This window comes from Plectropomus leopardus, chromosome 5, assembly GCF_026936395.1.
Source record: "Plectropomus leopardus strain MGB_pleo_1.0 chromosome 5, ASM2693639v1, whole genome shotgun sequence".
Lineage (NCBI taxonomy): Eukaryota > Metazoa > Chordata > Actinopteri > Perciformes > Serranidae > Plectropomus > Plectropomus leopardus.
This window is the reverse complement of record NC_142180.1, coordinates 11,676,122-11,694,325: the sequence shown is the minus strand read 5'-3', so window position 1 is coordinate 11,694,325 and position 18,204 is coordinate 11,676,122. Positions and strand designations below refer to the sequence as shown.

The 18,204-nt window shown below is 36.6% G+C and overlaps 1 protein-coding gene across 3 annotated transcripts in view; it reads left to right on the top strand.

Moving 5' to 3' along the window:
* Window positions 1–62: 62 nt before the first annotated feature.
* The window catches only part of mcoln3b (mucolipin TRP cation channel 3b), a 35,224-nt gene continuing 17,082 nt past the window's right edge, over window positions 63–18,204 (top strand). Inside the window, exons 1-8 of one of the 3 annotated variants that reach the window (XM_088077523.1) lie at window positions 63–260; window positions 1,769–1,992; window positions 2,078–2,245; window positions 2,621–2,774; window positions 2,863–2,938; window positions 3,044–3,140; window positions 4,827–4,926; window positions 5,105–5,217. In XM_088077523.1, coding sequence (XP_087933649.1) covers window positions 1,771–1,992; window positions 2,078–2,245; window positions 2,621–2,774; window positions 2,863–2,938; window positions 3,044–3,140; window positions 4,827–4,926; window positions 5,105–5,217 — 930 coding nt within the window. In that variant the 5' untranslated portion in view covers window positions 63–260; window positions 1,769–1,770. Of the gene's footprint in view, window positions 261–283; window positions 446–1,768; window positions 1,993–2,077; window positions 2,246–2,620; window positions 2,775–2,862; window positions 2,939–3,043; window positions 3,141–4,826; window positions 4,927–5,104; window positions 5,218–18,204 lie in introns of those variants that run through there. The other 2 variants (XM_088077522.1, XM_042514446.2) reach the window with 2 other exon arrangements.

The following is an 18,204-nucleotide window of genomic DNA, read 5'->3' as shown; positions in this document are numbered from 1 at the left end:
GAAAATGACGTATCGTTGTCCTTGGAAAAAAAAAAAAAAAAAAATACCTGAGCCATTTCTCTCACAGCGAGAGGAGTTTGACCACAAGACAACACACACAAACCTCGGAGATTGAAGCAAGTTTTAATATTTAAGTCATGACTCACAGTAAAAAACATTTTTAGTAATTTTATTAACTTTAATTAGACCAATACATTTTGGACAACAACGCGTGTGCCGCATACCACAGGTGTATTCAACGAGTTGATTAACCGGTGCGGGTAAGTAAGCAGCCCATTGGCTAATGCTCTGTTTAGTCTCGTGGTTTACACTGTTGGTGGGGTTCGACGGGATATGAATGTAGTTCTTATAAGACAAATAATGAATATTTCATCATTTGTCGCAATGGTGGACGCCGACAAGGTTTCAGGTCGTGAGCTGCTGTGTATTATCCAACAATGCTCAGGTACACCTGACTTCATTTACTTCCTCCTCGCACAGAGTTTCTGATTAGTCATCATTTTGCAATGCTAGTTGAAAAACACAAGAAAACAATGGAAGTAAAATTAAAGCTTATCATAGCTTCATTTTTCTTCCCGTGACAAACGTAGAAGCGTTTTGTCGTTTTGGTTTACATAAAATGAGATGAAACGAGAAGTATAACCTATAGGCTGCGTTGACAGGCAGATAAAGGTTTTTATCAGACACACCTGCAACAACCAGCAACCTCTGACACGAATAATGTTGAGTTTTTATTGGTTCTGTCAAGTGTTTATTCAAGCTTGTTGAGGTTACAGGTTGGAGGGCAAGTTAGTGTGTTTGATTTCATAATAAGAAGTGTTACTATTCTATACATTTTTTGTTTTTTTTCCCTCATTTGTGGAAATGGTCTGACCCTAACAATATAATGACATCTAATGCTATACATACTAGACTGCACTAAGGTAGCAATCATTCTGAACTAAATCATGTTATCTCTGACACAGTGTAAACAAAAAAAAAAAGAGAGAGAATTGCAAGCTTCAAAAACAAAGTATTGTATGTTCATTGTATTTGGTTGCATCACATTTACAGCTGCACATATTTCTGTGCAAAAGCCAGTTGGTTGCAGCTGTTTCTTTGATTTACTGGTGACACCAAAGCTAAACTTTGTATTTTTAAGTCCAAACATATCTCTGTAAAATAAATATAGCTATATGGGTATTAACTTTGCATTTTTCCCGTCAGATTTCAGCAATATTTTAATGTCAATAGTTTTTGCACTTAAAGGTGAACTATGCCTTTTTTCCAAATTCATACATGTTAATCCTATGGTCCAAAACAGTCCAAAAATATCAATGTGAATGAATATGAACTTTCTCACAAATCCAAAAACTAGATTGCTAAAATTGAAATTTGTGATAACATAGGATGTAAAGTCTGGAGCTGCTCCATAGACGATGAATGAATGAGAGCAACCAGACAAATTTTCTGAGTATATGGGTACATTTTCCATTTCAGGACTGCAAACACTATAATAGAATACAGCTAATTAGTATATTATTAGTATAAAAAAGTAAAATATTCTCTGTGTCCACAAAATTGGCCCCTATTCATTGTCTATGGAGCAGCTCTAGACTTTATACTTGATGACATCATAAGTTTGAGACTTGCTTCTCTAGTTTCTGGCTTTGAGAGAGAGTAGATCGTGTCACAAATATTGATTGAAATTCCCTAGATTGAAATAACTTTGGAATTTTTAATTTAGGTAGTGTCTCACTTCAAGTAACCTTTATTTAATTGACTTTAGATATGGAGGAGTCCAGTGACTTGTATGACGTGTACGAGACAAATAGCTCCCCACCCTGGGCTGACCACCAACATCAGTGTCTGGAGGAGCTGGACAATGTGGAGTGTCTCAGAAGGAAGATCAAATATTACTTCATGAACCCCTGTGAGAAGTACCATGCTCGCGGTCGAAAGCCATGGAAACTTATACTGCAGATTATCAAAATTGCCATCATTACTGTCCAGGTTGTTATTTCAGACATGCCTTGAATCGATCTTATTGTGTTGTTTTACCATCCTGACAATAAATGCCTTTTATCCCCCATCACAGTTAGTGTCTTTTGGGCTCAGCAACCAGATGGTTGTCACATTCAAGGAGGAAAATCTGATGACATTCAAGCACCTCTTCTTGAAAGATTATGTTGATGGAGGCATGGATACATATGCTGTTTACAGACAGGCTGATGTTTATGATCACATCGATTATATCATTGAACAGGTAAGTGAATGTGAAAACATTTTATTTCCTCTTTGCAAAGAACACCAACAAGGCATGAGCTGTGTCTCAGTTTATTTTGATCTGTATATTTTTGCTTTTGCATTACTGTAAATTATTGTTCAAATTTTATGACTGTGCATGTTTATATGACCAAAGAGCTTAACAAGCGCCCATGACAAGATGTAGCTCATCATGGGATTGGACTTTGTTCCTGTCGTTTGAATCTCATTTTGCTTTTTAGATTTTAAGTTCATAAATGTAACCCTACACTGCTGCAGCTATTCCTTTCAGAGAGTTACCTTTTCATGCAATCACTGTCAAATTGTTTACAAACCTGACGTTATTATACCTGAGATTTTTATTTTTCCTTTCTAGTATGGACACCTGCACAACACCACAGTAGGAAATCACGAATATGAGAAAAATGGTGATTTCTACACCCCTCTGTCAGTGTGCCAGGAGTTCTACAGAAACGGTACCATCTACCCTGGAAATGAAACCTTTGAAATCGATGCTGAAGTGGAAACTGGTATGTATGCGTTATTATTTTAGTTATGCATGGAAAATCAGAATATTTAGGTGCATTGAGTTTATGTGTTGCTTGTTTTTCACAACAGATTGCGTCAAAGTATATCCGATGTATCAGCCGTCATTGCATGAAGCATTTCCATATTTTGAACTGCATTTCAAAAGGTTTGCGCAAAACATTTTAAAGAAAGGCTTTTTGGCAACATGGTTTACTTTCTTGGTTTTATGTATCATGTGAAAACCCCTCAATATATTTACTTTAACTTGCAGGATGATCTCTGTCAAGATCACATTTGTTCTGAAGGCCATAAATTTACAGACAGTGAGACATCGAGAGCTTCCAGACTGCTACGACTTTACTGTTATTGTAAGTCACTTGACTTGTCTTCATGGCTCAGTAAACACTAGTGGATAACACCAGACTCTGGATTTTAAACGCAGTGATATGAGACTTTATTGCTGACATTATGGTGACAATGATTCCTTGTGACACTGCACATGTTCACTTGTAACATGGGAGGCGAAGATGCAGAGAATCACCAGTATGGGCTACTTAGCAGGAGCTCCAGGATAGCAGATTAGCATAGAGAGTCAACAGACAATGAAATGGGGATTTCCACAGTTACTTTATTCTGCAGTACATAATATCAACCATACATGACAGGTCTCCACAGCACTATATTCCTCACTCATACATGAGCAGTAGAAAATTCGAAGCATAATCTGCACCTAAGTCGTTCCTGTTTGGAGTCTGGTGACACTGTCTACTCAACCCTCAACACTAGTAGATCATAACAACAAAAAAGGAGGTGCTACCTTATGGCACTATTTGGTATTGCAGTAATACCTCAAATCTGACTCACTCAGCATAGATTCCATCCATTCATTCAGCCACCCATTGTTGTTCACTTATTGAGGGCTGGGTCACTGGGGGCAGCAGGCAGGGCAAAGCACTCTAGTAATTCTGCACTCCAGATCTCCTGCTCCCCAGCAATGCTTTCCAGCTCCTCCTAGGGGACCCCTAGGTGTTCCCAGGCCAGATGAGATATGTAATCCTTCTTGCATGTTCTAGGTGTGCCATGGGGCCTCCTACCAGTTGGATGTGCCCAGAACACTTTTAGTGGGAGGTGCCCTGGAAGCATCCTTATCAGATGCCTAACCAGCTCAGCCGGCTCCTTGCAATGTAAAGGAGCAGCAGCTCTACTCTGAGTTCCCTCTGGATGTTTGAGTTCCTCACCCTATCTCTAAGGCTGAGCCCAGCCGCCCTCTGGAGGACTTTGACTGCTTGTATCAGTGATCTCATTCTTTTGGTTACTATCCAAAGCTCATGACCATAGGTGAGGGATGGAATATAGATGGACTGGTAAATCAAAAGCTTTGCCTTCCAACTCAGCTCCCTCTTCACCATGACACTCAGACGCAACTCCGGCATCACTGCGGATGCTGTACAAAACTGCCTGTCAATCTCACACTCCATTTAACTCTCACCTGCAAAAGGCAAGGATGCAATTCTATGGTCCCTTCTATGATCCCTAAACTTGAGATCCTTTCCATGAGATCCTGTCCATGAATATCACAAACAGGATCAGTGATAAGGGACAACCCCGGCTTTATGCCAAGTGTGCGGACACAGCTCTCACTTTGTTCATCCCTCAGTAACCCCTACAGGACTCCCCTGAGGGACACACTCATAAGCCTTCTTTGAGTCCATAAAGCACATGTAGACAAAATAGTTGGAGCCTCCTTTCTAGCACTTTGGTGTTAACCTTCCTAAGGAGGCTGAGCACAAATTTGAGTAAATAATTAGTGAGTAATTAATGTGAATGTGTAATGTGAATTGGTGGATCTTATTTAATACTAATGAAGGTTCATAGTACCAACAAGGACACATATCTGAGCAGTCTTAAGGCTGTTTGCACACTGTGCCTCCTATTTACAAAGTTAAATGTTGTCTTTAGGGCTTGGCAAATGAATATTTATCTTTGATGGTTGGCTGTAAGGATGTTTTCAAGAATTGTCTATCCTCTCTTAAACACAACTCTCTGGTTAACAGATCACCTTTAACAACCAAGCTCACAGCGGCAGGATAAAGGTTGACATGGAAAACGATGTAGACATCAATGAGTGCAGGGACTGGAAAGTAACTGGAGCATGTAAGTTTCCTGAGCTGAATTTAGTATGTTCAAATGAATCATCTGCAATGCTTTAAGCTCATGTCCAGGATTCCTGGAATTTATTAAGGTTGTTGTCTTAGCTTTGGACTTTGCTGCTCATAAAATCTGTTTAAAGTTGTTTTCAGGTAAGAGTAATTTCCATTCACTGTTCCCTCAGCTGCCAGAAACATATACTTGACTGTGCTGTTTGACTGCCTCATCATTATAACGTGCATCACCTCCTTCACCCTCTGCACACGCTCAGTGATCAATGGGATTCAGCTGCAGCTTGTAAGTTAAATGCATGTTTATTTGTTATCCCTTTCAACCGTTTTTTTTTGTAAAAGTATGGCTAAGGCAGATCTGTTCATTATGGTACTATAATCATAAACTTGAGGTAAGTCAATGCCAAAAATGTTTTGTACCCCTTTCAAAATCAATATTGAATAATGGAAGTTGAAACTTTTTACACGTTTCGCTATCAGCTGTATGTCTTCAAGTCACCCGTCCATTAAAAGTCATAGTATAAAATGACCAAAAAAGTCAAAGTATGATATGTCTTAGCATAGTATGACAAAAAAAATTAAAAAGTCATAGTATACTATGTCGAAAAAAGGCACAGCATAGTATGTCAAAAAAACTCAAAATATAGTATGTTTAAAAAAATGTCCTGTTGTAGTGTGTCAAAAAAGTCATTGTTAAGTATGTCAAATAAGTTGCTGTATAGTGTAACAAAAGAAAAAAAAAAGGTTTAAGAAACTCATAATATAATGTCCAAAGAAATCACAGAAAATTTTGTCAAAAAGTCATGGTATATTATGTGGGAAAAATGTCATAGTAGAGTATTTAAAAAGTCAGTAGAATGCATCCAAAGAGCATAAAAAAGTTGTATGTTAAAAAAAAAAGTCATGGTGTGGTAGATCAAAAAATTGACATCTATAGTATATTATATGACAAAAAGTCGTACAAAAGTATGTTGTCCAAAATATGCCTAAAAAGACGTAGAAAAGTATATTGTAAAAATGTGCCTTTAATGTCACATTTAAGTATGTCTTCCAAAATATACCTAAAATGCCATACTAAGAAGTACATTATGTTAACCAAAATATGCCTAAAAACTCATACTATACTTTCTCTTCAAAAATATGCCTTAAACGTCATAGTAAAGTATGTTGTCGAAAATATAACAACAACTCCATACTATAGAATGTCGTCCAGAATATACCTAAAAAGTCATAACATAGTATGTTGTCCCAAATTTGCCCTAAAAGGTCATAGTATAGTAAGTCGAAAAATGTCAAAATATGACATGTCCAAAAAACTGCTGAAAAACGACATAAAATAGCATTTCGAGACATGTCATAATATAGAATGTTGAAATGTCCTCCATAAATATCATAATATAGCATGTCGAAAAAAAACGGACGAAAATGCCATGCTATAGTATAGCGAAAAAATGACAAAATATGACATTTCAAAAAAACAGCTGAAAACCACATAAAATAGCATATCAAGACATGCTCCAGTGCAGAGTGCTGAAAAAACTACCAGAAACACCGTAATGTAGCATGTCAAAAAGACAACCAAAACTGCCATATCTGTATGCCGAAAAATGTCAAAAAATGAAAGGACAAAAAAACTGGCATGAAAAAGCTTGCTGAAACACGTCATAGCATAGATTGTTGCAAAAACAATCAAAAACAACATATAATAGCATGTTAATAAAGATCGAAAATGCCATGCTATAGTATTGCAAAAATGTTGAAATATGACATGCGATAAAACCACATTAAACCACATAAAATAGAATGCTGAGACATGCCATGACATAGAATGTTAGAATAATGGCCAAAAATACCACAAAACAGCATTTCCAAAGATCAGCCGAAAAGGCTATACTATAAAATGGCAAAAACAAAAAAAAAACAAAACAAATACACCTTCAAATAGCATCCACCAAAAAAACGAAAAATCCACCAATAATGCCATACTATAGTATGACAAAAATGTCAAAAAAACCACATTAAACCACATAAAATAGTTTGCTGAAACATGCCATAGCAAAAAATGTTCCAAAAAACAGTCAAAAAAAGCATGAAATAGCATGTTAAAAAATCCATCAAAACTGCCAGTAGTATAGTATGGCAAAAATGTCAAAAAATGACATGTCCCAAAAGCTGCTGAAAACCACATTCAACTACACAAATAAGCATGTCAAAATGCGACATAGCATAGAATGTTGTGAAAAATGCCAAAGAGACCTTGAAATAACATGTTGAAAAATCCAATGAAAATGCCATAGTATAGGATGACAAAAATGTCAAAAACTTACATGGCCCAAAAACTGCTCAAAACCACATTAAACCACATGAATTAGCATGCTGAAACACGCCATAGTATAGAATGTTTCAAAAAATGGCCAAAAAGACCACGATATAGCATGTTGAAAAAATGACCCAAAAGGCAAGGCAAAGGCAAAGGCAAAGGCAAGGTAAGGCAAAATTGTCAAAAAATGAGATGTCCCAAAAACAGCTTAAAACATTTCAAAACACAACGAAATAGTGTGCCAAGACATGCTATAGCAGAGTTTTTGTTCAAAAACTACGAAAAACACCATAATATAGCATGTTGAAAAAATGACTGAAAAGGCAAGGCTATAGTAAGGCAAAAATGTCAAAAAATGACATGTCACAAAAACAGCTGAAAACTATTCAAAACAGCATAAAATACCTTGCAAACACACACCTTGGCATAATTTCTTGCAAAAACGGCCAAAAATATCATTATATACCATGTTGAATAAATGACCGAAAAAGCAAGGCTATAGTAAGGCAAAAATGTCAAAAAATGACATATCCCAAAAACAGCTGAGAACACTTTAAAAAACAACAAAATAGCATACCCAGACATGCCATAGCATAGTTTATTGCCAAAACTGTGAAAAAACTAAGATATAGCATGTTGAAAAAATGACTGAAAAGGCAAGGCTATAGTAAGGCAAAAATGTCAAAAAATGGCATGTCACAAAAACAGCTGAAAACAACTCAAAACACAACAAAATAGCGGCCATGACACGCTATAGCATATTTTTTTTCAGAAACTGCAAAAAACATCATAATATAGCATTTAGAAAAAATGAAAGAAAAGGCAAGGCTACAGTAAGGCAAAAATGTCAAAAAATGACATGTCCCAAAAACAGCTGAAAAGAACTCAAAACAGAAAAAAATAGCGTGCTGCGGCATGCCATAGCATAGTTTCTTGCAAAAGCAGCCAAAAAACCCCATAATAATGCATCTTGAAAAAATGACCGAAAAGGGAAGGCTATAGTAAGGCAAAAATGTCAAAAAATGACATGTCACAAAAACAGCTGAAAACAACTCAAAACACAACAAAATAGCGTTCCCCGACATGCCATAACATAGTTTGTTGCAAAAACTGTGAAAAAAACAAGATATTGCATGTGGGAAAAATGACCAAAAAAGCAAGGCTATAGCAAGGCAAAAAATGTCAAAAAAATGACATGTCAGAAAAACAGCTGAAAACTATTCAAAACAGGATAAAATACCTTGCAAACACACGCCATGGCATAATTTCTTGCAAAAACGGCCAAAAATACCATTATATACTATGTTGAATAAATGACCGAAAAAGCAAGGCTATAGTAAGGCAAAAATGTCAAGAAATGACATGTCCCAAAAACAGCTGAAAACAACTCAAAACACAACAAAATAGTGGCCAAGACACGCTATAGCATATTTTTTTTCAGAAACTGCAAAAAACATCATAATATAGCATTTAGAAAAAATGAAAGAAAAGGCAAGGCTACAGTAAGGCAAAAATGTCAAAAAATGACATGTCCCAAAAACAGCTTAAAACATTTCAAAACACAACGAAATAGTGTGCCAAGACATGCTATAGCAGAGTTTTTGTTCAAAAACTACGAAAAACACCATAATATAGCATGTTGAAAAAATGACTGAAAAGGCAAGGCTATAGTAAGGCAAAAATGTCAAAAAATGACATGTCACAAAAACAGCTGAAAACTATTCAAAACAGCATAAAATACCTTGCAAAAAAAAAAACAATGGCATAATTTCTTGCAAAAACGGCCAAAAACACCATTATATACCATGTTGAATAAATGACCAAAAAAGCAAGGCTATAGTACGGCAAAAATGTCAAAATATGACATGTCCCAAAAACACCTTAAAACACCTCAAAACAGCATGAAATAGCGTGCCGAGACACGCCACTACATAGTTTGTTGCAAAAATGGCCAAAAAAACACCAAAATAATGCATCTCAAAGAAATGACCAAAAAGGCAAGGCTATATTAAGGCAAAAATGTCAAAATATGACATGTCCCAAAAACACCTAAAAACACCTCAAAACAGCAAAAAATAGTGTGCCGAGATACGCCACAGCATAGTTTGTTGCAAAAACGGCCAAAAACACCAAAATAATGTATCTCAAAAAAATGACCAAAAAGGCAAGGCTATAGTAATGCAAAAATGTCAAAATATGACATGTCCCAAAAAAACCTAAAAACACCTCAAAACAGCATAAAATAGCGTGCCGAGACACGTCACAGCATGGTTTGTTGCAAAAACAGCCAAAAACACCAAAATAATGCATGTCAAAAAAATGACCAAAAAGGCAAGGCTATAGTAAGGCAAAAATGTCAAAATATGACATGTCCCAAAAACACCTAAAAACACCTCAAAACAGCATAAAATAGCGTGCCGAGACACGCCAAACCATAGTTTGTTGCAAAAACTGCCAAAAACACCAAAATAATGCATGTCAAAAAAATGACCAAAAAGGCAAGGCTATAGTAAGGCAAAAATGTCAAAATATGACATGTCCCAAAAACAGCTGAAAACACTTGAAAAAAGCAAAAAATAGCGTGCCAAGACACGCCACAGCATAGTTTGTTGCAAAAACGGCCAAAAACACCAAAATAATGCATCTCAAAAAAATGACCAAAAAGGCAAGGCTATAGTAAGGCAAAAATGTCAAAATATGACATGTCCCAAAAATACCTAAAAAAACCCCAAAACAGCATAAAATAGCGTGTCCAGACACACCACAGCTTAGTTTGTTGCAAAAATGGCCAAAAACACCAAAATAATGTATCTTAAAAAAATGACCAAAAAGGCAAGGCTATAGTAAGGCAAAAATGTCAAAATATGACATGTCCCAAAAACACCTAAAAACACCTCAAACCAGCATAAAATAGCGTGTCGAGACACAGCACAGCATAGTTTGTTGCAAAAACGGCCAAAAACACCAAAATAATCCATGTCAAAAAATGACCTCAAAGGCAAGGCTATAGTAAGGCAAAAATGTCAAAATATGACATGTCCGAAAAACACCTAAAACCACCTCAAAACAGCATAAAATAGCGTGCCGAGACACGCCACAGCATAGTTTGTTGCAAAAACGGCCAAAAACATCAAAATAATGTATCTCAAAAAAATGACCAAAAAGGCAAGGCTATAGTAAGGCAAAAATGTCAAAATATGACATGTCCGAAAAACACCTAAAACCACCTCAAAACAGCATAAAATAGCGTGCCGAGACACGCCACAGCATAGTTTTTGGCAAAAACGGCCGAAAAAAACAAAATAATGCATGTCAAAAAAATGACCAAAAAGGTAAGGCTGTAGTAAGGCAAAAATGTCAAAATATGACATGTCCCAAAAACAGCTGAAAACACTTGAAAACAGCATAAAATAGCGTGCCGAGACACGCCACAGCATAGTTTGTTGCAAAAATGGCCAAAAACACCAAAATAATGCATGTCAAAAAAATGACCAAAAAGGCAAGGCTATAGTAAGGCAAAAATGTCAAAATATGACATGTCCCAAAATACCTAAAAACCCCAAAACAGCATAAAATGGGGTGCCAAGACACGCCACAGCATAGTTTGTTGCAAAACGGCCAAAAACACCAAAATAATGTATCTCAAAAAATGTCCAAAAGGTAAGGCTATAGTAAGGCAAAAATGTCAAAATATGACATGTCCCAAAAACACCTAAAAACACCCCAAAACAGCATAAAATAGCGTGCCGAGACACAGCACAGCATAGTTTGTTGCAAAAATGGCCAAAAACACCAAAATAATGTATCTCAAAAAAATGTCCAAAAAGGCAAGGCTATAGTAAGGCAAAAATGTCAAAATATGACATGTCCGAAAAACACCTAAAACCACCTCAAAACAGCATAAAATAGCGTGCCGAGACACGCCACAGCATAGTTTTTGGCAAAAACGGCCGAAAAAAACAAAATAATGCATGTCAAAAAAATGACCAAAAAGGTAAGGCTGTAGTAAGGCAAAAATGTCAAAATATGACATGTCCCAAAAACAGCTGAAAACACTTGAAAACAGCATAAAATAGCGTGCCGAGACACGCCACAGCATAGTTTGTTGCATTAGGCCAAAAACACCAAAATAATGCATGTCAAAAAAATGACCAAAAAGGCAAGGCTATAGTAAGGCAAAAATGTCAAAATATGACATGTCCCAAAAATACCAAAAAAAACCCCAAAACAGCATACAATAGCGTGCCGAGACACAGCACAGCATAGTTTGTTGCAAAACGGCCAAAAACACCAAAATAATGTATCTCAAAAAAATGTCCAAAAAGGCAAGGCTATAGTAAGGCAAAAATGTCAAAATATGACATGTCCCCAAAATAGCTGAAAACACTTGAAAACAGCATAAAATAGCGTGCCGAGACACGCCACAGCATAGTTTGTTGCAAAAACGGCCAAAAACACCAAAATAATGCATGTCAAAAAAATGACCAAAAAGGCAAGGCTATAGTAAGGCAAAAATGTCAAAATATGACATGTCCGAAAAACACCTAAAACCACCTCAAAACAGCATAAAATAGCGTGCCGAGACACGCCACAGCATAGTTTTTGGCAAAAACGGCCAAAAACAACAAAATAATGCATGTCAAAAAAATGACCAAAAAGGTAAGGCTGTAGTAAGGCAAAAATGTCAAAATATGACATGTCCCAAAAACAGCTGAAAACACTTGAAAACAGCATAAAATAGCGTGCCGAGACACGCCACAGCATAGTTTGTTGCAAAAACGGCCAAAAACACCAAAATAATGCATGTCAAAAAAATGACCAAAAAGGCAAGGCTATAGTAAGGCAAAAATGTCAAAATATGACATGTCCCAAAAATACCTAAAAAAACCCCAAAACAGCATAAAATGGGGTGCCAAGACACACCACAGCATAGTTTGTTGCAAAAACGGCCAAAAACACCAAAATAATGTATCTCAAAAAAATGTCCAAAAAGGTAAGGCAAAAATGTCAAAATATGACATGTCCCAAAAACACCTAAAAACACCCCAAAACAGCATAAAATAGCGTGCCGAGACACAGCACAGCATAGTTTGTTGCAAAAACGGCCAAAAACACCAAAATAATGTATCTCAAAAAAATGACCAAAAAGGTAAGGCTATAGTAAGGCAAAAATGTCAAAATATGACATGTCCGAAAAACACCTAAAACCACCTCAAAACAGCATAAAATAAGCGTGCGAGACACGCCACAGCATAGTTTTTGGCAAAAACGGCCGAAAAAAACAAAATAATGCATGTCAAAAAAATGACCAAAAAGGTAAGGCTGTAGTAAGGCAAAAATGTCAAAATATGACATGTCCCAAAAACAGCTGAAAACACTTGAAAACAGCATAAAATAGCGTGCCGAGACACGCCACAGCATAGTTTGTTGCAAAAACGGCCAAAAACACCAAAATAATGCATGTCAAAAAAATGACCAAAAAGGCAAGGCTATAGTAAGGCAAAAATGTCAAAATATGACATGTCCCAAAAATACCAAAAAAAACCCAAAAACAGCATAAAATAGCGTGCCGAGACACAGCACAGCATAGTTTGTTGCAAAAACGGCCAAAAACACCAAAATAATGTATCTCAAAAAAATGTCCAAAAAGGTAAGGCTATAGTAAGGCAAAAATGTCAAAATATGACATGTCCCAAAAAAACCTAAAAACACCTCAAAACAGCATAAAATAGCGTGCCGAGACACGTCACAGCATAGTTTGTTGCAAAAACGGCCAAAAACACCAAAATAATGCATGTCAAAAAAATGACCAAAAAGGCAAGGCTATAGTAAGGCAAAAATGTCAAAATATGACATGTCCCCAAAATAGCTGAAAACACTTGAAAACAGCATAAAATAGCGTGCCGAGACACGCCACAGCATAGTTTGTTGCAAAAACGGCCAAAAACACCAAAATAATGCATGTCAAAAAAATGACCAAAAAGGCAAGGCTATAGTAAGGCAAAAATGTCAAAATATGACATGTCCCAAAAATACCTAAAAAAAACCCAAAACAGCATAAAATAGCGTGCCGAGACACAGCACAGCATAGTTTGTTGCAAAAACGGCCAAAAACACCAAAATAATGTATCTCAAAAAAATGTCCAAAAAGGTAAGGCTATAGTAAGGCAAAAATGTCAAAATATGACATGTCCCCAAAAAAGCTGAAAACACTTGAAAACAGCATACAATAGCGTGCCGAGACACGCCACAGCATAGTTTGTTGCAAAAATGGCCAAAAACACCAAAATAATGCATGTCAAAAAAATGACCAAAAAGGCAAGGCTATAGTAAGGCAAAAATGTCAAAATATGACATGTCCCCAAAATAGCTGAAAACACTTGAAAACAGCATAAAATAGCGTGCCGAGACACGCCACAGCATAGTTTGTTGCAAAAACGGCCAAAAACACCAAAATAATGCATGTCAAAAAAATGACCAAAAAGGCAAGGCTATAGTAAGGCAAAAATGTCAAAATATGACATGTCCCAAAAATACCAAAAAAAACCCAAAAACAGCATAAAATAGCGTGCCGAGACACAGCACAGCATAGTTTGTTGCAAAAACGGCCAAAAACACCAAAATAATGTATCTCAAAAAAATGTCCAAAAAGGTAAGGCTATAGTAAGGCAAAAATGTCAAAATATGACATGTCCCCAAAAAAGCTGAAAACACTTGAAAACAGCATAAAATAGCGTGCCGAGACACGCCACAGCATAGTTTGTTGCAAAAACGGCCAAAAACACCAAAATAATGCATGTCAAAAAAATGACCAAAAAGGCAAGGCTATAGTAAGGCAAAAATGTCAAAATATGACATGTGCCCAAAACAGCTGAAAACACTTGAAAACAGCATACAATAGCTGCCGAGACACGCCACAGCATAGTTTGTTGCAAAAACGGCCAAAAACACCAAAATAATGTATCTCAAAAAAATGACCAAAAAGGCAAGGCTATAGTAAGGCAAAAATGTCAAAATATGACATGTCCCAAAAATACCTAAAAAAACCCCAAAACAGCATAAAATGGGGTGCCAAGACACGCCACAGCATAGTTTGTTGCAAAAACGGCCAAAAACACCAAAATAATGTATCTCAAAAAAATGTCCAAAAAGGTAAGGCTATAGTAAGGCAAAAATGTCAAAATATGACATGTCCCAAAAACACCTAAAAACACCCCAAAACAGCATAAAATAGCGTGCCGAGACACAGCACAGCATAGTTTGTTGCAAAAATGGCCAAAAACACCAAAATAATGTATCTCAAAAAAATGTCCAAAAAGGTAAGGCTATAGTAAGGCAAAAATGTCAAAATATGACATGTCCGAAAAACACCTAAAACCACCTCAAAACAGCATAAAATAGCGTGCCGAGACACGCCACAGCATAGTTTTTGGCAAAAACGGCCGAAAAAAACAAAATAATGCATGTCAAAAAAATGACCAAAAAGGTAAGGCTATAGTAAGGCAAAAATGTCAAAATATGACATGTCCCAAAAACAGCTGAAAACACTTGAAAACAGCATAAAATAGCGTGCCGAGACACGCCACAGCATAGTTTGTTGCAAAAACGGCCAAAAACACCAAAATAATGCATGTCAAAAAAATGACCAAAAAGGCAAGGCTATAGTAAGGCAAAAATGTCAAAATATGACATGTCCCAAAAATACCAAAAAAACCCCCAAAACAGCATAAAATAGCGTGCCGAGACACAGCACAGCATAGTTTGTTGCAAAAACGGCCAAAAACACCAAAATAATGTATCTCAAAAAAATGTCCAAAAAGGCAAGGCTATAGTAAGGCAAAAATGTCAAAATATGACATGTCCCCAAAAAAGCTGAAAACACTTGAAAACAGCATACAATAGCGTGCCGAGACACGCCACAGCATAGTTTGTTGCAAAAACGGCCAAAAACACCAAAATAATCCATGTCAAAAAATGACCTCAAAGGCAAGTCTATAGTAAGGCAAAAATGTCAAAATATGACATGTCCGAAAAACACCTAAAAACACCTCAAAACAGCATAAAATAGCGTGCCGAGACACGCCACAGCATAGTTTGTTGCAAAAACGGCCAAAAACACCAAAATAATGTATCTCAAAAAAATGACCAAAAAGGCAAGGCTATAGTAAGGCAAAAATGTCAAAATATGACATGTCCCAAAAACACCTAAAAACACCTCAAAACAGCATAAAATAGCGTGCCGAGACACGCCACAGCATAGTTTTTGGCAAAAACGGCCGAAAAAACCAAAATAATGCATGTCAAAAAAATGACCAAAAAGGTAAGGCTTTAGTAAGGCAAAAATGTCAAAATATGACATGTCCCAAAAACAGCTGAAAACACTTGAAAACAGCATAAAATAGCGTGCCGAGACACGCCACAGCATAGTTTGTTGCAAAAATGGCCAAAAACACCAAAATAATGCATGTCAAAAAAATGACCAAAAAGGCAAGGCTATAGTAAGGCAAAAATGTCAAAATATGACATGTCCCAAAAATACCTAAAAAAACCCCAAAACAGCATAAAATAGCGTGCCAAGACACGCCACAGCATAGTTTGTTGCAAAAACGGCCAAAAACACCAAAATAATGTATCTCAAAAAAATGTCCAAAAAGGTAAGGCTATAGTAAGGCAAAAATGTCAAAATATGACATGTCCGAAAAACACCTAAAACCACCTCAAAACAGCATAAAATAGCGTGCCGAGACACGCCACAGCATAGTTTTTGGCAAAAACGGCCGAAAAAACCAAAATAATGCATGTCAAAAAAATGACCAAAAAGGTAAGGCTGTAGTAAGGCAAAAATGTCAAAATATGACATGTCCCAAAAACAGCTGAAAACACTTGAAAACAGCATAAAATAGCGTGCCGAGACACACCACAGCATAGTTTGTTGCAAAAACGGCCAAAAACACCAAAATAATGCATGTCAAAAAATGACCAAAAGGCAAGGCTATAGTAAGGCAAAATGTCAAAATATGACATGTCCCAAAAATACCAAAAAAACCCCCAAAACAGCATAAAATAGCGTGCCGAGACACAGCACAGCATAGTTTGTTGCAAAAACGGCCAAAAACACCAAAATAATGTATCTCAAAAAAATGTCCAAAAAGGTAAGGCTATAGTAAGGCAAAAATGTCAAAATATGACATGTCCCCAAAAAAGCTGAAAACACCTGAAAACAGCATAAAATAGCGTGCCGAGACACGCCACAGCATAGTTTGTTGCAAAAACGGCCAAAAACACCAAAATAATGTATCTCAAAAAAATGACCAAAAAGGCAAGGCTATAGTAAGGCAAAAATGTCAAAATATGACATGTCCCCAAAAAAGCTGAAAACACTTGAAAATAGCATAAAATAGCGTGCCGAGACACGCCACAGCATAGTTTGTTGCAAAAACGGCCAAAAACACCAAAATAATATATCTCAAAAAAATGACCAAAAAGGCAAGGCTTTAGTAAGGCAAAAATGTCAAAATATGACATGTCCCAAAAACACCTAAAACCACCTCAAAACAGCATAAAATAGCGTGCCGAGACACGCCACAGCATAGTTTTTGGCAAAAACGGCCGAAAAAACCAAAATAATGCATGTCAAAAAAATGACCAAAAAGGCAAGGCTATAGTAAGGCAAAAATGTCAAAATATGACATGTCCCAAAAACACCTAAAAACACCTCAAACCAGCATAAAATAGCGTGCCGAGACACGCCACACCATAGTTTGTTGCAAAAACGGCCAAAAACACCAAAATAATGTATCTCAAAAAAATGACCAAAAAGGCAAGGCTATAGTAAGGCAAAAATGTCAAAATATGACATGTCCCAAAAACACCTAAAAACACCTCAAATCAGCATAAAATAGCGTGCCGAGACACGCCACAGCATAGTTTGTTGCAAAATGGCCAAAAACACCAAAATAATGTATCTCAAAAAAATGACCAAAAAGGCAAGGCTATAGTAAGGCAAAAATGTCAAAATATGACATGTCCCAAAAACACCTAAAAACACCCCAAAACAGCATAAAATAGCGTGCGAGACACACCACAGCATAGTTTGTTGCAAAACGACCAAAAACACCAAAATAATGCATGTCAAAAAAATGACCAAAAAGGCAAGGCTATAGTAAGGCAAAAATGTCAAAATATGACATGTCCCAAAAACACCTAAAAACACCTCAAACCAGCATAAAATAGCGTGCCGAGACACGCCACTGCATAGTTTTTGGCAAAAACGGCCAAAAACACCAAAATAATGCATGTCAAAAAAATGACCAAAAAGGCAAGGCTATAGTAAGGCAAAAATGTCAAAATATGACATGTCCCAAAAATACCAAAAAAACCCCCAAAACAGCATAAAATAGCGTGCCGAGACACAGCACAGCATAGTTTGTTGCAAAAACGGCCAAAAACACCAAAATAATGTATCTCAAAAAAATGACCAAAAAGGCAAGGCTATAGTAAGGCAAAAATGTCAAAATATGACATGTCCCAAAAACACCTAAAAACACCTCAAACCAGCATAAAATAGCGTGCCGAGACACACCACAGCATAGTTTGTTGCAAAAACGGCCAAAACACCAAAATAATGCATGTCAAAAAATGACCAAAAGGCAAGGCTATAGTAAGGCAAAAATGTCAAAATATGACATGTCCCCAAAACACCTGAAAACACTTGAAAACAGCATAAAATAAGCGTGCGAGACACGCCACAGCATAGTTTGTTGCAAAAACGGCCAAAAACACCAAAATAATGTATCTCAAAAAAATGAACAAAAAGGCAAGGCTATAGTAAGGCAAAATTGCAAAATATGACATGTCCAAAAACACCTAAAACCACCTCAAAACAGCATAAAATAGCGTGCGAGACACGCCACAGCATAGTTTTTGGCAAAACGACCAAAAACCAAAATAATG